Source organism: Hyla sarda, chromosome 2 (assembly GCF_029499605.1).
Source record: "Hyla sarda isolate aHylSar1 chromosome 2, aHylSar1.hap1, whole genome shotgun sequence".
Lineage (NCBI taxonomy): Eukaryota > Metazoa > Chordata > Amphibia > Anura > Hylidae > Hyla > Hyla sarda.
In genome coordinates this window covers 303,655,931-303,681,397 of record NC_079190.1, presented here as the reverse complement: position 1 = coordinate 303,681,397, position 25,467 = coordinate 303,655,931, and the positions used below count along the sequence as shown (strand labels likewise).

General features: G+C 46.6%; 1 protein-coding gene and 1 long non-coding RNA gene across 3 annotated transcripts in view; one reads left to right on the top strand and one right to left on the bottom strand.

Moving 5' to 3' along the window:
* Positions 1-25,467, bottom strand: part of CACNA1S (calcium voltage-gated channel subunit alpha1 S) — a 727,186-nt gene that overhangs the window by 53,215 nt on the left and 648,504 nt on the right. For both annotated transcript variants that reach the window (XM_056557608.1, XM_056557607.1), the window contains 2 exons: positions 2,654-2,778; positions 2,443-2,574 (listed from right to left, as the gene is read on the bottom strand). In XM_056557608.1, coding sequence (XP_056413583.1) covers positions 2,443-2,574; positions 2,654-2,778 — 257 coding nt within the window. The remainder of the gene's footprint in view (positions 1-2,442; positions 2,575-2,653; positions 2,779-25,467) is intronic.
* LOC130356307 (uncharacterized) overlaps positions 1-25,467 on the top strand; it is a 166,989-nt gene that overhangs the window by 113,769 nt on the left and 27,753 nt on the right. The window lies entirely within an intron of this gene.

Sequence of the window (25,467 nt, the reverse complement as noted above, 5' to 3'; positions counted from 1 at the left end):
GTTTAACTTTGCGGAGCCAGTTGATATATAAAAAAAAGTTTTGGCCTGGAATACCCCTTTAAGATTCACAACAAAGCGACATTCATGATGCTGAGGGGGTTCTGCAATCACTGTGTCTCCCAACATGGTGATAGGAAGTGGCTGATCCTGCTGATGTCCATCATTAACCTTTCAGGTGCCGTATTTAATACTGGTCACAGCATCTAAAGTATCTGTGTGTGTGAGTGTGTGGGGGGGGGGGGGGTGTTTGGAGGGTACTGTGCTATAGCAGGGGTACGATAAGTAAAGATGGCCGCCAGATCTCTGCTTACCAGCTCCCAGCTGATTCCTGCAATTTTCTCTTCTGGTCTGGCTTTTGGCAGACCAGAGAAGTAAATTACAGATAACACTGATCAGTGCTAGGCCTATGCATAGCACTGATCATTATTAGCAATCAAAAGATTGATTAATAGTCTCCTATGGGACATTAAAAAAAGTACATAAAAAGTTTTAATGAATGTGAAAAAGCCTCTGGTCCAATAAAACAATTTAATGACACTCTTTCCCCATTTGGCATTCCAAATTTTTGGTCACATCACATCCCCCCCCCAAAAAAAACACACCAAAAAGTTACATATACGCAAAAGTGGTATAGATAAAAACTACACATGATGTTGCAAACAATGAGCCCTGCTATACAGCCTCTTCTATGAAAAAAATAAAAAAGTTATAGGGAGTCGGCAGAGGGCAATTTTAAACATATATTTTTTTAACAAAATAAGTCTGATATATTTTTAACAGCAGTACAATAAAAGAAACACATGTAAAGATGGGTATCGTTTTAATCGCATCAACCCACAAAATAAAAATATAAAGATAGTATGTCAGTTTTACTTTATAGTGCACAGCGTAAAAAATAACTACCCCCCCCCCCTTCCAAAAAAATAAAAATAAGTTGAGGAGAAAACACAAATTAAAATTGGCTCTGTCCTCAAGAGGCTAAGAAAGGAACTGGTGGGCATGCTTGTTTTTATAGCATATATAGCATACTGTACAGTCTTATAGAACTTAGTTGCACACATAATTCAAGGCTACGTTTATTACTACTGCAAAGTAGATTACCTAAATAATATAATAAAAAAAATAATTATATCTATGTATGTATGTATGTATGTATGTATGTATGTATGTATATCGGTAAAACCATACTGTAATATTAGAAAAACTTATGCCTCAAAGATGTTAGGTTATCATAAAAGCTAAAGGAGAGGCCACAGCTACGAACTAGGATTTTTTTTTAACACTTCCATAATTTTCTTCTCTACTTGATCCGGAAATCAAATGGCTTTTATTAGTCTGACGGATGCCTTAGGAAACCAGAATGTTCAGCTATTAAAAGAAACAAAACATTTTTGAGCTACCTGTATGATTTATGTATTTGAAGTTAAGTCCTGTAGTTATGTTGTGAAAGTTATCTGGGGGGAAATTACAAAAGTCTGCAACAGCTGCATTTTGGTAAAACCAATTTTTTTGCAAATTCCCTGGTTTTGCTTTTTTTTTGTGCTTTTGGAGGAAGGGGGCCAGCACCCCCAAAACACGTCAAAGTTTTTAATAAAAAAGTATAATCCTTGTTTGAACAATATGCATGGATTGGGCTTTTTATTACTGGATTTAGCAGTGCCTGAAACATACAAAAGATTATTTTTCTTCCTATTCTTGCTGATTCGGACAGGACAAATGGCCCCAATCCTGTAACCTCTAAGGCAGGCATAGGCAACATTCGGCACTGCAGATGTTTTGGACTACATCTCCCATGATGCTCAAATGCTGCAAAAGCATCATGGGAAATGTAGTCCAAAACATCAGCAGTGCCAAATGTTGCCTATGCCTGCTCTAAGGCTAAGAAGCTTTCTCCACGGCAGATTGTACCCCTATACAAAGGTGATAGGAGAATATCTTACCTACTTAAGATGAGAGGCCACCTTGGCCATTGACTGCTGAACTTACACTAATGACCCCAGCCAAGGCCCTCAAAATGTCAGGGGTAAAACATGAGGTGCTGCTTTGTGATCTCTTGGTTTTTTTCTCCTCATTAGAGCTTGGGATTTGTAGAAGGCCTCTTTTAGGGCATGTTACATTTTTTTTCTTTAACTGCTGCACTCCCTATTAACTGTGGCGCTGTTTAAGATTTTCACAGGATTTTCCATATTAACGTCAGTGGGGAAACTAATCAAAACTATAATTTCCATAAATGTCTGATAATAATGATATAATTATTAAATTATAATTTTCTATTACATTTCTTAGCTCTGTGTTCTATGAGAATAACATTTCTTAAATAATTTTTATCCATCTAATTATATAAAATGCTTGATAATTTTGAGAATCATTGGGTAGGTATATTTATAAACATGATCTTTTTTTTGCTTATTATAGTAATTAATTAATGCTGGTCATTCTCACCCGATAAATTCCTTCCTCAATGGCTGCTTCAACCATGGCCCTCTCCAATTCCTCCTCAGGTGTCAAGTCACCAGATATTGCACGTTTTAGTTCACCTTCTCCTCTTTCTTCTTCCACATTGCGTAAACCAGCCTGCAGCAAATTGCACAGGTTTTAGCAGTATGATACACCTTACTGAGAAATTCTGAAATTTGTAAATCCATTACTTTACCTGGATATCTACATTATTTCTTTTAGGTCGATACCCATAATACTCCTCCTGACGTTTCTTAAACTTTCGGAAATGTTCTTGTATTAGGAAGATGGCATAAAACTTTCCAACAGTCACTTCATCATCTTGTAAATAAAGATAAATAATCATAATTAGAAGTAAATTAATAGTGGTGACTTTTCACAGAAAGAAACATCCATTCAGACCATAAGATTGCAGCTAGATGCGGTTTTGACCCATTGCACTGAAAGCTCGTAGGTGAACAAAAGCCATATACTACAAGGGGGCTAATAAGCCAGATTGCTTACTAGCCTCTATGTTAAAATCATTAAAGGGGTACTCCCATGGAAAACTTTTTTTTTAAATCAACTGGTGCCAGAAAGTTAAACAGATTTGTAAATTACTTCTATTAAAAAAATCTTAATCTTTCCAGTACTTTTTAGGGTCGGTATACTACAGAGGAAATGGTTTTCTTTTTTAACACAGAGCTCTCTGCTGACATCATGACCACAGTGCTCTCTGCTGACATCTCTGTCCATTTTAGGTACTGTCCAGAGGAGCATATGTTTGCTATGGGGATTTTCTCCTACTCTGGATAGTTCTTAAAATGGACAGAGATGTCAGCAGAGAGCACATTACATAGCAGGAAACAGATATTTAAAGCTGCTGGTGCCTCTGGAGTCCCACGGACATCAAGGTGTAGAGTCCTCCAGAGTCTTGCAACTCTCCAAGGTTCCTCCTTCTGTCTTCTACATCTGGATGGTCCAGATGAATGTAGTAGTGGATGGTTGGTGGACGGCCACCTTGTTCCAATAAGGTTGCAACGTCAGCAAGGCGGTGGTGGAATCATGTTTTGGGCTAGAAAAATGGGAAGAGAGCTGGTCGGCCCCTTTAGGGTCCCCAAAGGTGTAGAGATTACCTCTGCAAAGTACACTGCTCAAAAAAAATAAAGGGAACACAAACAACACAATGTAATCATACTGTCAACTCAGGCAGCAAGACTGGTTGACAATTTCACATGCTGTTCTGCAAATGGAACAGATAGCAGGTGGAAATTATAGGCAATTAGCAAGACCCCCCCCCCCCCCCAATAAAGGAGTGGTCTTGCAGGTGGTGACCACAGAACACTTCTCAGTTCCTATTCTTCCTGGCTGATTTTTTGGTCACTTTTGAATGCTGGCAGTGTTTTCACTCAAGGGGTAGCATGAGACGGAGTCTACAACCCACACAAGTGGCCCAGTTAGTGCAGCTCATCCAGGATGGCACATCAATGAGAGCTCTGGCATGACGTTTTGCTGTGTCTGTCAGCGTAGTGTCCAGAGCATAGAGGCACCACCAGGAGACAGGCCAGTACATCAGGAGATGTGGAGGAGGCTGTAGGAGGGCAACAACACAGCAGGACCGCTACCTCTGCCTTTGTGCAAGGAGGAGCACTGCCAGAGCCCTGCAAAATGACCTCCAGCAGGCCACAAATGTGCATGTGTCCATTCAAACGGTCAGAAACAGACTCCATGAGGGTGGTATGAGGGCCTGACGTCCACAGGTGGTGGTTGTGCTTAGAGCCCAACACCGTGCAGGGTGTTTGGCATTTGCCAGAGAACACTAAGATTGTCAAATTTGCCACTGGCACCCTGTGCTCTGTGCCCTGTTCACAGATGAAAGCAGGTTCACACTGAGCACATGTGACAGACATGAGTCTGGAGACGCCGTAGAGAATGTTCTGCTGCCTGCAACTTCCTCCAGCATGACCGGTTTGGTGGTGGGTGTCACGATGCCGGCTGGCAGGTAGTGGATCCTCTGTGCCAGAGAGGGATTGGCGAGGACCGCGCTAGTGGACCGGTTCTAAGTCACTACTGGTTTTCACCAGAGCCCGCCGCAAAGCGGGATGGTCTTACTGCGGCGGTAGTGACCAGGTCGTATCCACTAGCAACGGCTCACCTCTCTGACTGCTGATGATAGGCGAGGTACAAGGGAGTAGACAGAAGCAAGGTCGGACGTAGCAGAAGGTCGGGGGCAGGCGGCAAGGTTCGTAGTCAGGGTGATAACAGAAGTTCTGGTACACAGGCTTTAGACACACAAAACGCTTTCACTAGGCACAAGGGCAACAAGATCCGGCAAGGGAGTGCATGGGAGGAGGTTAGATATAGTCAGGGACCAGGTGGAAGCCAATTAAGCAAATTGGGCCAGGCACCAATCATTGGTGCACTGGCCCTTTAAGTCTCAGGGAGCTGGCGCGCGCGCGCCCTAGAGAGCGGAGCCGCGCGCGCCAGCACATGACAGCAGGGGACGGGAACGGGTAAGTGACCTGGGACGCGATTCGCGAGCGGGCGCGTCCCGCTGTGCGAATCGCGTCCCCAACGGCCATGACAGTGCAGCGCTCCCGGTCAGCGGGACTGACCGGGGAGCTGCAGGGAGAAAGACGCCGTGAGCGCTCCGGGGAGGAGCGGGGACCCGGAGCGCTAGGCGTAACAGTACCCCCCCCCCCTTAGGTCTCCCCTTTTTTTTGTCCGGTGACTGCCTCCCCTGGGATGAGGACACCGGGAAGGAATGGATGGTTTCCTCAATGGCAGGCAGTACAGCAGGAGTAGGAATGGGGAGGGAGGGCAGAGGGTGAAGCTTGGCACGGGGCAGGGAGACACAAGGACGGGAGCCATGAGGGGACACAGAGGCTTGCCTGAAGGGACTGGGAGGGGGGGAGAGGCATTTTCTGTGGCAGGCAGAGTCCCTAACGACTTTAGGGGGACCGGATACAGGAGGAACCACAGGGTCACGGCAGGGAGTACTGGGAACTGGTTTAAGGCAGTCCTTGGAACAAGAGGGACCCCAACTCTTGATCCCCCCAGTGGACCAGTCCAGGGTTGGGGAATGGTGTAGAAGCCAGGGTAGTCCAAGGAGAACTTCGGAAGTGCAATTGGGAAGGACAAAAAATTCAATTTTCTCGTGATGAGGTCCGATGCACATTAGGAGGGGCTCCGTGCGGTAACGCACGGTGCAATCCAACCTGGCTCCGTTGACCGCGGAAATGTGGAGTGGCTTGACAAGACGGGTCACCGGAATGCGGAATTTATTCACCAAGGACTCTCGAATAAAATTCCCAGAAGCACCAGAGTCCAGGCAGGCCACGGCTGAGAGGGAAGAGCTGGCTGAAGTAGAAATCCGTACAGGCACCGTGAGACGTGGAGAAGCCGACTTAGCATCCAGAGACGCCACACCCACGAGAGCTGGGTGCGAGCGTGCGTTTCCCAGACGTGGAGGACGGATAGGGCAATCCACCAAAAAATGTTCGGTACTGGCACAGTACAGACAAAGATTCTCTTCCTTACGGCGATTCCTCTCTTCCAGGGTCAGGCGAGACCGATCCACTTGCATGGCTTCCTCGGCGGGAGGCCTAGGTGCAGATTGCAGTGGAGACTGTGGGAGAGGTGTCCAGAGATCTAAGTCTTTTTCCTGGCGGAGCTCTTGATGTCTCTCAGAAAAACGCATGTCAATGCGAGTGGCTAGATGAATGAGTTCATGTAGATTAGCAGGAGTTTCTCGTGCGGCCAGAACATCTTTAATGTTGCTGGATAGGCCTTTTTTAAAGGTCGCGCAGAGGGCCTCATTATTCCAGGAAAGTTCAGAAGCAAGAGTACGGAATTGTATGGCGTACTCGCCAACGGAAGAATTACCCTGGACCAGGTTCAGCAGGGCAGTCTCAGCAGAAGAGGCTCGGGCAGGTTCCTCAAAGACACTTCGAATTTCCGAGAAGAAGGAGTGTACAGAGGCAGTGACGGGGTCATTGCGGTCCCAGAGCGGTGTGGCCCATGACAGAGCTTTTCCAGACAGAAGGCTGACTACGAAAGCCACCTTAGACCTTTCAGTAGGAAACTGGTCCGACATCATCTCCATGTGCAGGGAACATTGCGAAAGAAAGCCACGGCAAAACTTAGAGTCCCCATTAAATTTGTCCGGCAAGGACAGGCGGAGGCTAGGAGTGGCCACTCGCTGCGGAAGGGGTGCAGGAGCTGGCGGAGGAGATGATTGCTGCTGCAGTTGCGACTGAAGTTGGTGCACAATGGTGGACATTTCCGACAGCTGGTGGGTTAGATGGGCGATCTGTCGGGATTGCTGGGCGACAACCGTGGTGAGATCAGAGATGGAATGCAGGGGAACCTCAGCGGGATCCATGGCCGGATCTACTGTCACGATGCCGGCTGGCAGGTAGTGGATCCTCTGTGCCAGAGAGGGATTGGCGAGGACCGCGCTAGTGGACCGGTTCTAAGTCACTACTGGTTTTCACCAGAGCCCGCCGCAAAGCGGGATGGTCTTGCTGCGGCGGTAGTGACCAGGTCGTATCCACTAGCAACGGCTCACCTCTCTGACTGCTGATGATAGGCGAGGTACAAGGGAGTAGACAGAAGCAAGGTCGGACGTAGCAGAAGGTCGGGGGCAGGCGGCAAGGTTCGTAGTCAGGGTGATAACAGAAGTTCTGGTACACAGGCTTTAGACACACAAAACGCTTTCACTAGGCACAAGGGCAACAAGATCCGGCAAGGGAGTGCATGGGAGGAGGTTAGATATAGTCAGGGACCAGGTGGAAGCCAATTAAGCAAATTGGGCCAGGCACCAATCATTGGTGCACTGGCCCTTTAAGTCTCAGGGAGCTGGCGCGCGCGCGCCCTAGAGAGCGGAGCCGCGCGCGCCAGCACATGACAGCAGGGGACGGGAACGGGTAAGTGACCTGGGACGCGATTCGCGAGCGGGCGCGTCCCGCTGTGCGAATCGCGTCCCCAACGGCCATGACAGTGCAGCGCTCCCGGTCAGCGGGACTGACCGGGGAGCTGCAGGGAGAAAGACGCCGTGAGCGCTCCGGGGAGGAGCGGGGACCCGGAGCGCTAGGCGTAACAGTGGGTCAGTAATGGTGTGGGGTGGCATTTCTTTGGGGGGCCGCACAGCCCTCCATGTGCTTGCCAGAGGTAGCCTGACTGCCATTAGTTGCCTAGATGAGATCCTCAGACCACTTGTGAGAACATATGCTGGTGCGGTTGGCCCTGGGTTCCTCCTAATGCAAGACGATGCTAGACAATGCAAGACAATGCTAGACCAATGCTAGCAGTTCCTGCAAGAGGAAGGCATTGATAATATGGACTGGCTCGCCCGTTCCCCAGACCTGAATCTGATTGAGCACATCTGGGATATCATGTCTCGCTTTTAGTCCAGGTCTGGGAGGACATCCTTCAGGAGACCATCTGTCACATCATCAGGAGCATGCCCAGGCGTTGTTGGGAGGTCAAACAGGCACGTGGAGGCCACACACACTACTGAGCCTTATTTTGACTTGTTTTAAGGACATTACATCAAAGTTGGATCAGCCTGTAGTGTGGTTTTCCATTTTGATTTTGAGTGTGACTCCATATAGAGACCTCCATGGGTTGATATATTTGATTTCCATTGATAATTTTTGTGTGATTTTGTTGTCAGTACATTCAACCATGTAAAGACAAAAGTATTTTATGCGATTAGTTCATTCATTCAGATCTAGGATGTGTTATCTTAGTGTTCCCTTTATTTTTTTGTGTTATCTTAGTGTTCCCTTAATTTTTTTGAGCAATGTATGTGGAGTTTTTGACTGACCACTTTCTTCCCTGGTACAGAAGGAAGAACTATGCTTTCCGTAATAAAACCATCTTCATGCATGACAATGCACCATCTCATGCTGCAAAGAATACCTCTGCATCAATGGCTGCTATGGGGTTAAAAGGAGAGAAAGTCATGTGTGGCCTCCATCCTCCCCTGACCTCAATCATATTAAGAACCTTTGAAGCATCATCAAGAAAAGGATCTATGAGGGTGGGAATCAGTTTACTAAACAGCAGCTCTGGGAGGCTATTCTGACATCTTGCAAACAAATTCAAGCAGAAACTGTCCAAAAACTCACAAGTTCAATGGATGAAAGACTTGTGAAGCTGCTATCAAATAAAGGGTCCTATGTTAAAATGTAACGTGACCTGTTAAAATGTTTAAAAAGTTAAAATGTTGTTAAAAGTTTGATTGAAATTGCTTTTTATTTCAGTAAATATGCTACAAACACAACAAATGAAAATTTTCAGTTCTTTACAACCTATAAAGTGTTTTGAAACTTACTGGCCCTCATTTCACTGTGCGTAATAATTTGAAACAGTGCATTGTAAGTTCTTTATGTCTAAAAAAATACTGTTATTATTAGCAGGTTTGTTCAATAAAATTTGAATTATACTCTTAATAGTTGATAACATGAGAATTAGGCTGACTGTTATTTACATAAATTATTTAGGTAAATGAGAAAAATATAATTTGCATAATAATTTAGAACAGGGTGTATAGATCACAGGGAAGCATTGAATACTCAGATTTTGTAAAAAGAGATGAAGAAAGTTTTAAAACATGTGAAACAGGGTAAGACTCCAGGACCTGATGGACTCCCTGTACGCTTTTAGGCCCCCACCTTGTCTCCTACTGTAACTCTCTTTAAATGGGCACTGTCATTAAAAATGTTTTAGCTATTGCACTCCTTATGGAAAATACCATATTTATTGGCGTATAACACACATTTTTTAAGCAAAAATATTTAGCTTAAAGTCTATCTGTAGTACCGGCGGCGTCCTGCGCTGTCGCTGTGCACTGACGAGTGAAGTCCTCAACGCAACGTCACTCGTCATTACGCAGCGCACAGCGTCAGCGCAGGACGCCGGGACTTTGGCCCCACAGAAGCCGGTGCAGTTAAATGATTTAAAGTGGCCATTTTAAATCATTGACCCACAGCGTCTTTTGCGGGCATGAATTTATCAGGGTATACATGCACCTACACGCACCCTCATAACAAGGATATTTGGGTAAAAAACACTTTTTTTACCCAAATTTCCTTGGAAAAATGAGGGTGCGCGTTATAGGCCGGTGCGTGGTATACCCCGATAAATATGGTAAAAAATCTTTCTAATGTACATTGTTTAACCCGATAACGACCATGGACGTCTATACTTGTCCAATGGCCATTACCAGGGTATGACGCGGGCTCCCGACTCGAGCCCGCGTCATACCGGCCAGCCCCCAGCTGATTCCTGTAGCTGGGGGCCGGCGTTAATAGCCGACATGCGGCGATCGCCGCGGCCGGCTATTAACCCTTTAGATCACCGCTGTCAAAGTTGACAGCGGCGTCTAAAGGTGCCTGTATACAGTCCCTGGTGGTCCAGTGGGGTGGATCGCTCCCCCGCAGCGCGATCGCGGGGGAGCGATCCACTGCTGAGGTAGCCTGAGGGCTTACCTCTCCTCCTGTGTCGGCTCTGGCTCTCTGAATGATAAAGCCTGGCAGGACCAGGCTTTATCAATCGAGCGCAGAGCACACAGATGAATGGGATTGTATGCAATCCCATTCATCTGTATGAGGAATCAAATGATTCCTCCTAAAAGTCCCCTAAGGGGACTAAAAGTGTAAAAAAAAAAAAGTTTAAAAAAAGTTTAAAAACACACACATTAACCCCTTCTTTATTAAAAGTTAAAATCACCCCCCTTTTCCCAAATTCCATATTAAAAATATGTAACCATAATAAAAATAAACATATGTGGTATCGCCGCGTGCGTAAATGTCTGAACTATAAAAATATATAATTAATTAAACCGCACGGTCAATGGCGTACACGCAAAAAAATTCCAAAGTCCAAAATAGCGTATTTTTGGTCACTTTTCATACCATAAAAAAAAGGAATAAAAAGCGATCAAGAAGTCCAATCAAAATAAAAATGGTACCGATTAAAACTTCAGATCACGGCGCAAAAAATGAGCCCTCAAACCGCCCTGTACGTGGAAAAATAAAAAAGTTATAGGGGTCAGAAAAGGACAATTTTAAATGTATAAATTTTCCTGCATGTAGTTATGATTTTTTCCAGAAGTACGACAAAATCAAACCTATATAAGTAGGGTATCATTTTAACCGTATGGACCTACAGAATAATGATAAGGTGTAATTTTTACCGAAAAATGTACTGCTTAGAAACAGAAGCCCCCAAAATTTACAAAATGGTGTTTTTTCTTCAATTTTGTCGCACAATGATTTTTTTTCCGTTTCGCCATAGATGTTTGTGTAAAATGACTCATGTCATTCCAAAGTAGAATTGGTGGCGCAAAAAATAAGCCCTCATATGGATTTTTAGGTGCAAAATTGAAAGGGTTATGATTTTTAAAAGGTGAGGAGAAAAAAACGAAAGTGTAAAAACAGAAAAATGCTTGGTCCTTAAGGGGTTAACCCCTTAAGGTATGCCCTGATGTCCTGGTGCTTAAAGGGGTATTCCAGGAAAAAACTTTTTTTTTTATATCAACTTACTCCAGAAAGTTAAGCAGATTTGTACATTACTTCTATTAAAAAAATCTTAATCCTTTCAATATTTATCAGCTGCAGAAGTTGAGTTGTTGTTTTCTGTCTGGCAAAAGTGCTCTCTGCTGACATCTCTGTTTGTCTCGGGAACTGCACAGAGTAGAAGAGGTTTGCTATGGGGATTTGCTTCTAAACTGGGCTGTTCCCAAGACACATGTAATCAGAGAGAATTTAGACAGAAAAGAGCAACTCAACTTCATCAGCTAATAAGTAATGAAACGATTAAGATTTTTGTCAGGATTCGGCAGGCTAGAGGTGGATCCTCTGTGTCAGAGAGGGATTGGCGTGGACCGTACCGGTGGACCGGTTCTAAGTTGCTACTGGTATTCACCAGAGCCCGCCGCAAAGCGGGATGGTCTTGCTGCGGCGGTAGCAACCAGGTCGTATCCACCAGTAACGGCTCAACCTCTCTGACTGCTGAGACAGGCGTGGTACAGAAGGACAAGGCAAGAGTAAGGTCGGACAAAGCAGAAGGTCACGGCAGGCAGCAAGGGTCGTAGTCAGGGGCAACAGCAGAAGGCATGGAAACACTGGCTTGTGACATACACAAAACGCTTTCACAGGCACAAGGCAACAAGATCCGGCAATGCTGGGAAGGAGAATTGAGGTTATAAAGGCGTGGAGCAGGTGGGAGCTAATTACATTGATTGGGCAAGGCACCAATTAGTGGTGCACTGGCCCTTTAAATCTTAGAGAGCTGGCGCGCAGATGTGAGGCATCGTTTGCGACAAGAAGGACCCCAATTTTTGATCTCCCCGGTGGTCCAGTCAAAGGTGGGAGAATGACGTTGGAGCCATGGCAGACCGAGGAGGACTTCAGAGGTGCAGTTGGGCAGAACAAAAAATTCTATTTTTCGTGATGCAGTCCAATGCTCATAGGCAGGGGTTCTGTGCGGTACCTGTACGTCCTGAGTCCCGCTAATGGAGTTTAAACCGTTCTCACAAGCGGAGAGCTACGGGCAGTCAGGACCCTCGGCTAATGCTGGGCACCGCCGATCTGGATGATGCCCAGCATTAACTCTTTAGTTGATTGCGGCGTCTAAAGTGGAATTAAAACTATCCCGTCAGCTCAGCAGAGCTGATCGGGACAGAATCGCGATGTCCCGATCAGTTTACTGAGTGACAGGAGGGTCCTCACCTGCCTCCTGATCATCCGATTGGCGATCTATTGCTCCATGCCTGCTCAGGCAGGAGCAGCAGAACGCCGGTAACACTGATCAATGCTATGCTATGGCTTAGCAGTGATCAGTGTATGCAATCACAAGATTGCATGGTATAGCCCCCTGTGGGGGCTGGAAAAAAAAAAGTGAAAAGTGGTAAAAAAAAATCATATGTGGTACCGCCACGTGCGTAGATGTCCGAACTATTAAAATATAAGGTTAGCAAAACTGAACGGTCGATGGCGTACATGTAAAAAATAAAGTCCAAAATTTTGAATTTTTGATAACTTCATATACCATAAAAATATTAATAAAAGTGATCAAAAAGTTCCCTCAAAACCAAAATGGTACTGACAAAAACTACAGACCAAGGCGCAAAAAATGAACCGTCATATAGCCCAATACACGGAAAAATAAAAAAGTTATAAAGGTTAGAATATGACAATTTTAAACAGTGTTACCCAATGCGCTCCGGCAACTTGCGCTGGCCGTGAGTGCATTGCTCCCCTCTCCCCTGCTGTAGGCAGGGCTGGGTTTCGCATTGCGGGACATGCCCACATGCAAATCACAGCCCGTCATTTACCACGATCCCCTGCCGCCTCCTCCACTGTGTCTCAGCTCCAGTGCGCGTGTCCCCATCTCCTAGGGGGCACGCGCCAGAGCTCTGAAATTTTAAAAGGCCAGTATGCCCATAATTATGTGTAACACCTGACACTACTCTATAAGTCCCTGCACCTCCCACACTTCCCTGCTGGATCGTCAGTGCCCATAGCCTGAGATTAAGAGTTCCTACTGTCTGTTGCCTTACCCGTGTATTTGACCCTTCCGCTTTATTTCACTACGCACCTTTGCCACCTGCCCTGACCTTCTGCTAAGTCTTACTACGCCTGTGCCTCATTCTTCTGTACCTCGTCTTGCCCAGTTACCTGTGTGGTCGAGTCGTATCGGGGTAGTGACCTGGGTGTCACCTGCTGCAACAAGCCGATCCTGCATTGCGGCTTCCCCGATGCGGCAAGGATCCATATCCAGTAGCGCTACTACCACTATCGTGAGTGTTACAGCAACATCCAGCCATGGATCCCACTGGGGTTCTGCTGCTGATTAATCTGGATCTCGCCTCTATCGTGGCTCACCAGTCACAGCAGTTGGCCCAGCAGGCACAATAGTTAAACCAATTGTCCGCCATGATGCAACAGTTGCTATCTGCTCAACAGCCACAGCAGCCACAGCCTCCTCCTGCTCCACTGTTGCCTCTCGCTCCTGCAGTCATTTCGGGATCTAAGCTCCACTTGTCTCTTCCTGAGAAGTATGAGGGGGATCCCAAGTCTTGCCGCAGATTCTTGACACAGTGCTCCATGCACATAGAACTAATGGCGGAACAGTTCCCTATGGAACAAGCAAAGGTGACCTTTGTCCTCAGTCTCTTAGCAGGAAGGGCGCTGGCCTGGGCAACCCTGCTATGGGATTGCAGTGATCCACTCACTACTAATCTCCAGGCTTTTCTGTCAGAATTCCGAGTTGTCTTTGAAGAACCTGCACTAGCTTCCTCCGCTGAGACGGCTTTGCTGAGTCTTTCTCAGGGCAACTCTTCTGTGGGTGAGTATGCCATCCGCTTCCGTACCCTGGCATCGGAGTTATGCTGGAACAATGAAGCTCTTTGCTCCACCTTCAAGAGAGGACTTTCTAGCCATATCAAGGATGTCCTTGCCGCCCGGGAATTGCCCACCACCCTGAATAAACTCATACAGTTGGCGTCTCGGATTGATATTCGTTTCTCTGAACGATGTGAGGAACTACGTCAAGAAAGGGAGTCTGCTTTCCTCACTGCTTTTGTTGCTTTCCTCACCTGGCACCCGTCTTCCAGCAACCACCACAACCTTCTACGTTGCCTCCCGCTTGTGGATCGTTCTCGTCTGACCCTGCAGGAAAGAACCCACCGACTAGCTGAGAATCTTTGCCTTTACTGCGCCAGTGCAAATAATTTCCTCAGAGATTGTCCTCTGCATCCACAGTCACAGGGAAACGCTCGCATCTAAGGTTTGTAGGAGAGGCATCCCTAGGTGTGAATGCCTTCTCTCCACGCTTAAATTTGGCGGCCCAGCTTTCTCTGCCCTCCAAAGAGACTATTTCCGTTCTTGCCTTCCTGGACTTTGGTTCCGCAGGAAACTTTATCGATACCTCCTTAGTACATAGGTATTGTCTGCCAGTATCCCTTCTTCTGAAGCCTTTGTACATCTCATCGGTCAACGGAGAAAATATGGACTGTACTATCTCATTCCGCTCAGAACCCTTTTCTATGCAGGTTGGAGTTCTGCATAAGGATAAATTGTCCTTCTATGTACTTCCTCATTGTACCTCCACTCTTCTCCTTGGCCTTCATTGGTTATAACTACATGCCCCACATCTTGATTGGAAGACTGGAGAAGTACTTTGTTGGGGAACCTACTGCTATAACAACTGTATTCATACTCTTCCGTCCAAGTTGGTGTCTCCTTCCACTCCCCTGCCCGGTCTGCCAATGTTCCTTCAGGACTTTGCTGACGTCTTCAATGAGAAACAAGCTGAAGTTTTACCACCACATTGTCCCTACGAATGCCCTATCAACTTATTGCCCGAGACCACACCACCTCAGGGCAGGATTTACCCTTTGTCTGTTCCCGAAACCCAGGCCTTGTCTAATTACATCCAAGAAAATCTACAGAAAGGATTTATCAGAAAGTAATTTTCCCCTGCCGGAGCAGGATTTTTCTTTGTGGAAAAAAAGGACGGATCTTTGCGACCTTGCATCGACTACCGTGGCTTGAACAAGATTACTGCCACTTCCTTTGAACTTGGAATTATTTGATCGTCTGCGTGGAGCGAGGATATTCTCCAAACTTGACCTTTGTGGGGCCTATAATTTGATTCGAATACGAGGAGACGAATGGAAGACTGGTTTTAACACTCGTGATGGGCATTTCGAGTATCTTATGATGCCATTTGGACTTTGTAATGCTCCAGCAGTCTTCCATGAGTTTGTCAATTATATTTTTCGTGATATTTTATACTCCTGTGTCGTTGTCTACTTGGATGACATTCTCATTGACTCACCTAATGTTCAGACTCATTGCTCCCACCTCCACCAAGTTTTACAACGTCTCTGAGACAATCATCTCTATGCTAAAATGGAAAAGTGTGCTTTTGAGAAAACCATACCTTCAATACCTGGGGTATATCGTCACCAGTCAAGGTCTTCAAATGGACCCTAACAAGTTGTACGCTGCACTGGACTGGCCTCGTCCATCTGGCCTGAAAGCTATTCAGCACTTTCTCGGCTTTGCCAATTACTATTGGAAATTCCTCATTACTGCACCTTGGTAGCCCCCATCATTTCTCTCACCAAGAAGACTGCTAATCTAAAGGTCTGCACTCCAGAGGCTGAAGAAGCTTTCAAACTGTTAAAATCTGCCTTCGCTTCTGCTCCGGTTTTGTCAAGACCCAATCCAAGCAAGCCATTTCTTTTGGAAGTTGATGCTTCTTCTGTTGGAGCAGGTGCAATTTTAACACAAAAGTCCTCTAATGGAAAAATTGTAACCTGCGTTTTTTTCTCTAAGACTTTACCGTAGAGAAAATTTATACCATTGGAGATCATGAGCTCTTGGCAATAAAGCTGGCTTTGGAAGAATGGCATGCTCTCTTGTGGAGGGCTTGGTACATCCGGTTACTATTTATTCTGATCACAAAAACTTGCTCTATCTTCAGACTGCCCATCATCTCAACCCTAGGCAGGCTCGTTGGTCTCTGTTATTCTCCAGATTTGACTTCTTCATCCACTTCCGTCCATCAGAGAAGAATTTATGAGCTGACGCTCTATCCAGATTCTCTGATGTTCAAGACCAGGAATCCCATCCTCAACATATTATTCCTTCTGAACGTCTCCTCTCTGCAGCACCAGCAAGTCTTCAACACCTGCCTCCTGGAAAGACTTACATATCTCCCCGTTTAAGACTCCGAGTCTTGAAATGGGGCCATTCCTCTCTTCTGGCGGGTCATTCTGGAACTCGTAAGTCCCTACAGCTCATTTCCAGACAATATTGGTGGCCTAGTTTAAAACAGGATGTTGTCGATTTTAACCTTTACTGTTCGGTCTGTGCTCGGGACAAGACCCCTCGTTCCAAACCTGCAGGTCTTCTACAGCCTTTGCCTGTCCCAGAACTCCCCTGGACCGATATTGCTATGGACTTCATCACTGATCTTCCACTTTCCAGTGGCAATACAGTTGTCTGGGTGGTAGTGGACAGATTCTCTAAAATGGCTCATTTTGTGCCGCTGCCTGGACTTCCATCTGCACCACAGCTTGCTAAACTTTTCCTTTGCCACATCTTCTATTTACATGGTTTGCCTTCACATATTGTACCCGACCGTGGAGTCCAGTTAGTCTTTAAATTCTGTCAGGCTCTCTGCTCACGTCTCCACATCAAGCTGGATTTTTCCTCAGCCTACCACACTCAATCCAATAGACAGGTTGAGAGGGTGAATCAAGTCTTGGGAGACTATCTTCATTTCTGCTCATCAAGACAACTGGGTCGATTTTCTTCCTTGGGCAGAGTTCTCATACAACCATAAGGATTCTGAATCCACTGGAACTTTGCCTTGATTCGTAGTTTATGGACTTTATCCTCCTCTTCCCTTGTCCTCTTCTTCCGGAGTTCCTGCGGTTGACGAGCAAGTGCAGAATTGTATACGTAACAGATGTGGTAGGGAGAATGCTGGACCCTACCATATGTTATGGGGGTGTACAGCAATACATAAATATTGGCAAGAGGTATATGAAAAAATACAACTAATGACGGAATTTTCCCTGTTAGTGGCAATTTTGGGGGATGACTCTGGAATGAAAACTAATAAGAATATAAGAGTAAGATATTTAAGAATGCTTTTTTATGCAAGATTAATGTTAATCAGGTGGGGATAGGTAGAGAGGCAAATTTTGCCTTTTTTTTTTTTTTCTTAAATTGGGTTGAGAATTCTTGGGATCTTGTACTCCTGGCTCGTTGCTCCCCTTTGGTTTGTGGGGAGGGGATGGGATGGGAGGGGGAAAAAGGGATGCAACATGGTTTTAAAAAGAGGGGGTATTATTTGATGTGATGTGTTTACCAATTCTTAAATTGATATGTAATGTAAACTCCCTTTTATCTTACACCTGTGACTATATATAACTGTGTTTTGGGTTCTGTTATCCCCAAGTATACAACGTCCTCCATGTCAGACTATGCGGACCAATGTACATATTGTGCTATTTTTTTTTATTTAAGTACTTATTTAGATTTTGCAATTTAAGATATTTAAGAATGGTGAAACAACAAAGAAACAACAGTCTCCATAGGTCTCAATATCACAACTTACACAGGGATGTAAAGTAGGATTAAACAGATGCAGTCAGCTTATAAAGGCCTACTCCAAGGCCCAACACAGACAGGAAAAAACTGATACTCACAAATGCTCACATCCCCGCAACCCCAAACCCGCTCCCCCCCCGCTCAGCTGACACATCCAGTAAGAGCCAGGGGTCCAGACCTTAAAAAATGTCTTAGGGCACTTGCAACTCACATACAGTGCCTGGTATAATGGGACATATTTATTAATTAGACTAAGCCACCTAGACAAGGGGGGAGAGGAGGTATCCTTCCAGGCCATCACCACAATCTTCTGTGCACAAAAAAGAAGAAAAGGGATCCGTAGGCACCTATGAGAACTAGAAACTACCCCATTAATAACACCTAACAGGCACACCAAAGACAAGAGTATAAACAGGTCCAAGTTGTCAACCAAAAACCCCATCGCACATATTGTGCTATGTATTCCTTGAACAGCTGTCTGAGGGGGCATATCACTGTGCAACATGTGAGCTTGTTGTGCGCTTGGAAGCCCAGATTATGGATCTAGACAAACACCTTGCAACACTGAGAAGTAGGGATAGCATGGAGAGGAGTCTGCTGCTCACTAAGCCAGCAGTCTCCGGGGGAGGGAGAAGGGGAAGCAGGATAGTTGGATGGAGGTGCAGGAGAGAAGTAGGTAGATTTGTGACAGTTAGAAGGCGAGGCACACCCCAACTAGTTTGCCCCATTGGCAGATGAGGGGGATGTAGGTTCAGAGCTAGCAGTAATGCAAAAAGACATGGCCTCTGACAGCCAGGGGGTGTCTGCTCCAGTAACGAGGGAAAAAGGAGTGCAGGACAGACAGGTGCTGATAGTGGGGGACTTAATTATTAGGGCACAGACAGAACATCTGCCCCAAGACCGGGATCATCTAACAAGTGTGTTGTCTTCCTGGCAATCGAGTTCAGCATATAATTGATTAAGTGAACAAATTACTGCGAGGGGCTGGTGAAGATCCAGCAGTCATGGTGCACATTGGCACCAATGATAAAGTTAGAGGTAGGTGAAGTGTTCTTAGAAATGATGTCAGGGACCTAGGCAGCAAGCTGAAGGCAAGGACCTCCAATGTAAATATTCTCTGGTGTGGCACGTGGTACAGGTAATATTTCAGAGAGGCAGCCCTATTAAGGAGCTAAACAGATGGCTCAGAAACTGGTGTAGAAAGGAGGGATTTAGGTTCATGGAAAACTTGGCTGACTTTGCTTTCTGATACAGGCTCTATGGTAGGGACTGGCTGCAACTCAATTGGGAGGGTGCAGCTGTGCTTGGGGAGAAGATTGCCAGAAGGGTGGAGGTGTGTTTAAACTAGGGACATGGGGGGGAGGAGGGAAACTAAAATACAGAAGGGAAATATATTGTAGATAGAGAACTGGACATCGGTAATAAACCTAAGGGTGGAGCAGAGGGAGGGGTTACAACAGTCATTAGTGATAAGAGGAAGGAAACAGGAATAAAAACATTAAGTGCATGCATACTAATGCCAGAAGCCTCAATAATAAGATTGAGGAATGTCAGGGGTTTTCTTCCAGTCAATGAATCACAGGGCCTGATAATCAAATTAACATGGCAGCCATGTTGTTGTACTATGTATTATGTCTTTACATCTAAAATAATCAATTGAATGGGCACTGTCATTAAAATACATTTTTGGAAATGTTATTCCTCTAGTCATTTTAATAAACTTTCTAATGTATTTCTTTATAACCAAAAATAATAATAATTATATATTTTTTTCAGCCGTGAAGTTCCAGCCACTAGGGGTCTCCCTTGTGGTCCTGCCTGTATTCAATGTCTCCTTGCACTGATTGTTTGGTCTCCTGCCGGCCTAGTTTCGGCAAACTTTTTCAAAATTACTGTTTTGATTCAACTCGGTTTGATGAAAATAAGCTCCTTAACACGATTATAAAAGCTTAAAAGCTCTAACACTCTGTATAACACTGCTAGGAATGTATTAAAGCAGTTTTAAAGTTTTTGGTAACTAACAGCTTCTTTAAAGCACGCGTGGATTTTTTAAGCTTATTCACACTAAAAGAAAACAGCATCAAGTATCCCTGTTTGTCGGTAGATGCCTGCCGGAGTAGCAACAGCTTTTTAGTCTGTCAAGCGAAGAAGATGGCATGGATTTTTCCAGGCGTTTCAAAAAATGCAGACTGGCATTAGCCAGCGTAAAGCAGGTGGTGGTGAACTGGCATTAGCCGGCGTAAAGCAGGAGGTGGTAGACTGCCATTAGCCAACATACAGCATGAGGTGGCGGACTGGAATTTCTCAGCGTACAGCAGGAAGTGGTAGACTGTCATTAGCTGGTGTACAGCAGGAGGTGGCAGACTGGCATTAGCCAGCCTACAGCAGGAGGTGGGGGAATGGTGTTACCAATAGTGGTCAGCGTACAGCAGGAGATGGTGGACTAGTGTTAGTAGTAGTCAGCGTACAGAAGGGGTGGTGGTAGTAGTGTCTAATCAGTGGCATCTGGCACAGGAGGTTTAAATTCCTCTCTGATCGATGCCTGATTCATTTTAGTAAATGTCAGTTTTTCCACATTGCTGTCTGATAATCTTGTTCACTTTGGGGTGACGATGCCGCCTGCTGCGCTGAACACTCTTTGTGAAGTTACACTAGAGAATGGACAAGACAGAACACCAAGGGCAGAATGGGAAATTTAGGCCAATGGTCTGATCTTGTGGCCCATGGGGTCTGGGCTTATGGTGTCTGTCAGAGAAAGGGCACTGCTGATGTAGGCCTCAACCTGGTTGTTCAGGTGGGAGTTTACACCCTTTGATGACGATTAATGTAAGGGGGGATATCTAATGCAAAAACTTGGTCATCATGTGCTCTAGCGTGAAGATGCTGCTGCCAGTGCTCCTCACTCTTGCAGTGGTAGTGCTTTACATAGGGATTGAAGTGTTGACTTGGAGAGTCGAGACTGGACACCCGTTCGGCAGGTGTTTGGTCCTGGAAAGTCGTGGCAAGCTGGCTTTGTAACTTTGCCTTATACAAAAGTAATTTAGCTTCCTTCTCAGAAGGTAAGCAAAAGAGTATTACTGTCCAGTAGTCATTTCTTTCCTTTAAGCTCACAATATGCCTGTCACTGCGCACACAGAAAAGCATCCAGCTGGCCATCCTCACCAGCTCTTCTGAGGACCTAGCTTGTTCCTCCATTCCATACTGTTAAGGTTGTTCATGGTCCTTGTCCTCATTAGTGTCGCTTTGCAAAGGGTTTTCGTCCCCTATCCCTTCCGAATTCTCCTCCTCGGTTTCCACTTTCTCTAACTCCTCATCCATACTGCTGCCAGACAGATAGGAACTCTTTTCCATCCCTCCTCCTTCAATAATCACAGTCAGTGTTTGCTTTAAAAGGAAGGTCAGTGGCACTACATCACTAATTCTGCTGTTCTCCTTGTTGACAAACCTTAAAGCCTCTTCGAAAGGCCAGAGCACGCAGCAGACATCCCTGATAAGTTGTTAATTCATAAGCTGAATGTGACACTAACTAGAAAAATCGTCCATCTGCAGCATTAGGAAGTCTGTCACCACTTTGTGCTGCTAGTACAAGCAGTCCAAAATGTGTCCAAAATGTTGAGTTCCAGAGTGTTGGAATGTGGCAAATTAGACAGAAAATTTATTGATACAGAACACAGAGGTGCTGGGCCGAAGATCACAGGGCTAAGATGTCTAGGAGTAGAGTACCCCTTCAAAGAGCAGTTAGGGGGCTGAAACTGTATTTCTGTGATTTCATTAAACATCAATTTTACTGGAGGCGTGGCCTGGATGCCGGAGTGAGCGGACGGACTTGCTGAGGGCTCCCGCTGTCCCTGCTCTTTAACCCTGACTTACCTCATCCTGAGTGGCCGGTCATTGTTCGCTGGGTCCCTCTGAAGTGGCGGAACGTCTGGGGCCTGTCCTGGTCCAGTTCCTGGCGGTTGCTGCATCCATGTGAGGCCGGGAAGCCAATGGTTTCGCCGAGCGGCTCTGGTGCTCCTGCTGGCGGTGAAGAGCCTCCCTCCTGGTCCAGAATGTCCTCTGCCGGTGGTGGGTGAACTCCTCCGGTGCCGGGCTCCTTCCTTTCTCGGGCCTCTTAGCTGGGGAGCGCCATAGCGGGACTTCGTGGGCGTGGCTTATCTCCTGGGTCTGGTTGCCATGGAGACTCCCGCTGTGTGTGCGGTCTGCGGGCGCTGTGTGATCCTCTGCATCTCCCTGTACCCTCTGGCTGGATCAGCGCTGGTGCCCTGAGGGGCCTGCAGGTGCCCGGCATATCTACATTTGGGCCTCTTGCTCTGCTGCCTGCTGTGCTGCTGCTCCAGACCGTGAGTACTCTGGTGAAGACTATATTGCCATGCTGGGACTTTTTGTGTTGTGCAGGCTCTGTGGATCTCTCCGCTGTGCAGTTGTCCTCTTTGCTCCATAACTGGGTTGCTAGTGACTTTCTACCTGCTCTTGCTGTGTCCCTGGCTGCTATGGGGGGCCCTAGAAGTCATAAGAAGAACAAGAAGTCCAAGTTACCTGTTGAGGCCTCTAGGCCGACCTCTGATGAGGAGGCCTCCTCTGATGATGGGTCCTCCTACTCTGTTGGCACTTCTCATGGGAATCCTTGTGCTCAGACCCCGCTTGCTTCCAGAGTCTCGGAGTGGGTGGTGAAAGCGCTGAGTTGGTTCTCCAGGGAACTGGCCTGTACTCGGGGGAAGCCTGGTGACCCGCGGTACTCGACACTTGAAGAGTCCACTACTCCACAGCAGCAGCTGTCCCCTGTATGGCCTGTCTATGATGCTGCACTACTGGATATGCGATTTACTGAACCTATGGCTACCTTTACCTCCTGTCAATCTATTATGGTGACCAAAGTCGATGAACTGCACCAAGAATTTGTTATCCTGCGCCATGAGACCCAGAAAATCCGAGAGCGCACTTAGGAGGTGGAGTGTTGGGTCTCTGCGGTGGAGGACACCCTGACTCCCTTGCCAGAACATGTGGACTCTCTGCAGAGGTAGGTCACCGGGGTCCTGAATCGCATGGATAACATGGAGAACCGCCTGAGGCGCAATAACATCCGGCTGGTGGGCCTTCCTGAGAAGGTTGAAGGGACTGATCCTGTGTAATTCCTAGAAAAGTGGTTGAAGGAGATCCTCCCCTTGGACACCTTCTCTCCGTATTTCTCGGTTGAGCGTGCTCATCGTAATCCGGCACGGCCTCCTCCTCCAGGTGGCCCTCCTCGCCCCTTCCTGGCCAAGCTGTTGCACTTCAGAAACAGGGATGCTATTCTCAGGGCTGTGCGTCTTAAGGGAGAGGTCCACTGTGGTGGCAGTAGAGTTTCCTTCTATCCGGACTTTTCAGTGGAGCTTCGCAAGCTTTTTACGGAGTTTACGGAGGTTCGGGCGAAGCTACGTGCCAAGGGCTACCGATACTCAATGTTGGACCCAGCCCGCTTGAGAGTTGTTGATGGAGCGACGGGCAAGTTCTTCACTTCCCCGACAGAGGCACTCCACTGGGTGGATGCGGCCCCTCCGGCACAGCCTCCGGATTGACTTTTCCTGATCACTCCTGCTGGAGACTGTTCACCAGACTTGTCTTTAGTTAGGTGGTAGGGAGGTAGGTTTATCATCCCTTAGGTTTCCTGGGGGTAGTTATTTAGGTAATGGCCATCTCTAGTTTATGGTGGGGTGGCCCTGAAGTGTCATGGACTGTCCTACTCATCACTCCTCCAGCCCTGTTCTTGGGTTTAGTTGTGGGAAGGGAGTTAGATCACTAGGGATCCCATAGGTTCCGGCTCCCCCTGAGGTTTCCATGGGTTATACTTAGCTACCGGACGATTTAATGTGGGTGGGGTGGCGGGGGCGCTCTGTTAGAGTAGTCTACCAGTTGCTTGGTGTTTAGCGGACGCTCCGCAATAGTTGTAGTTTTGGGTATAGGTCTGCACTGTGTTAGGGGATAGTAGTTGCTATGTCCCGTTTAGTGTTAGACAGGGAATTCATGGGATGGTTTTGTTTATGTGTTGTTTATGTGTTGTTTATGTGTTTGTGCCCTGTTTGTCTTTTTGTGGTATGTGTGTGGTGTGTGTGATCCTGGTGCTCCGTCCTTCCTCCTCTGGGCCTTTCATTGCCTCCTACTGCTCCTATCTTTGCTCGTTACTATTGATGGGTACCTTGAAAGTTATTAGCTGGAACATCCGAGGGCTTAATTCCGAAAAGACAGTCACCTCATATTATTTGCTTACAGGAGACTCACATCACGGGACAGAAGATACTTGCTCTGAAGAGGGCATGGATAGCACAGGGATATCATGCTTCCTATTCCAGTTATGCCAAGGGTGTTTCGGTCTTAGTTACGAAGTCCCTGCCATTAGTGGTTTCCCAGGTAGCCTGTGGTCACTTTGGGAGGTTTGTCATTTTGCACTGTTCTCTGGGCTCTTTCTCGTTTGTCCTTGTCTCTGTCTATGTCCCTCCTCCATTTCAGGTCTCTGTCCTGGAGTCCATTGCTAACAAACTCTTGTCTTTTCCCTCTGATCCTGTTTTACTTGTAGGAAACTTCAATGTAGTTCCTGATCCTCAGCTCGATCGCACCACTGCTGCTGACCCTGGCTCCCTTCATTTCAATACCTGGTGCTCGGTGTTGGGCCTGACTGACCTTTGGAGATGGAAATATCCCACAGCATCTGCTTTCTCCTTCTACTCTGCTGCTCACAGATACTTCTCTCATATAGACCTTGCACTGGCGTCTGAGGATCTCCTTCAAGCGGTCTTGGTAGTTCTCACGTTAGGTCCTAGCCCCCCCTCCCATATTTGGCGCATGCACCCTGTTGGCTTCAGTCAGAGGCGGTAGTACAGGCCTTGGGGGCTGCGCTTTCTGAGCACTGGGAGCATAATGCTCTGATCCTCTAATTCAGTGGGACGCCTACAAGGCTACAATTAGGTGTGGCGGGTCAGAAGAAGGTTAGGTTGGCCATGGAGACTAAATTGTTGCACAAAGTTAGTGCTTTGGAGGCAGCTTACATTAGAGATCCTACCCCTGACGGTGAATGGGCATGGGCGAAGGCGCAGAGGGCTCTACTGCTTGTCCAGAAAGATAGGGTTCAGTTGAGGTTAGCTGATAGGGAAGCGGCGCTCTTTGCATTTGGTGATAAGAATGGGAAACTTTTAGCATATTTGGCTAGAAGTAGTTGCCCTGCAGCGTCTATTCCCTGTATTAAAGGGGGTGATGGCTCCATGTTGTCTGATCCCCAGCTAATTAACTCAGTCTTCAGGGATTTCTACTCATTTCTTTATTCTGTCACTTCTATACCCTGTCAGGGGGAACTTCTGTTTTTTCTAAAGGATTTGTCACTTCCAAGGCTTACCCGTGCTCAGGCAGAGGCATTAGATGCCCCTTTTACTCTAGAGGAGGTGACACAGGCTATTAAAGATCTTCCCCCTGGGAAGACGCCGGGATTAGACGGGTTGGTTGGTGATTGGTACGAGGAGCGTTTGGCTCCTGTACTCCTTAACTTGTTTAGATCGATGGCTGATGCTGACTCTCTTCCGGATTCTATGAGGGAAGCATTGGTAGTGGTACTGCCCAAGCCTGGGAAGGAGCTGTTGTTACCTGATTCTTACAGACCTATCTCCCTATTGAATGTCGATATTAAGATCTTTGCTAAAATATTGGCTACACGCCTATATGGGGTGATTAGCTCTATCGTTCATCCTGACCAAACCGGGTTCATGCCAGACAGGGCCACTGATGTTAACGTGAAGCGCCTACAGCTTAATATTGCGACGGTGGGGAAAGGCTTTCCTTCTGGGGTGGTGGTTAGTTTAGATATGTATAAAGCCTTTGATTCTGTACTGTGGCCGTATCTCTGGGAGGTGTTGGGCAAGTTTGGGTT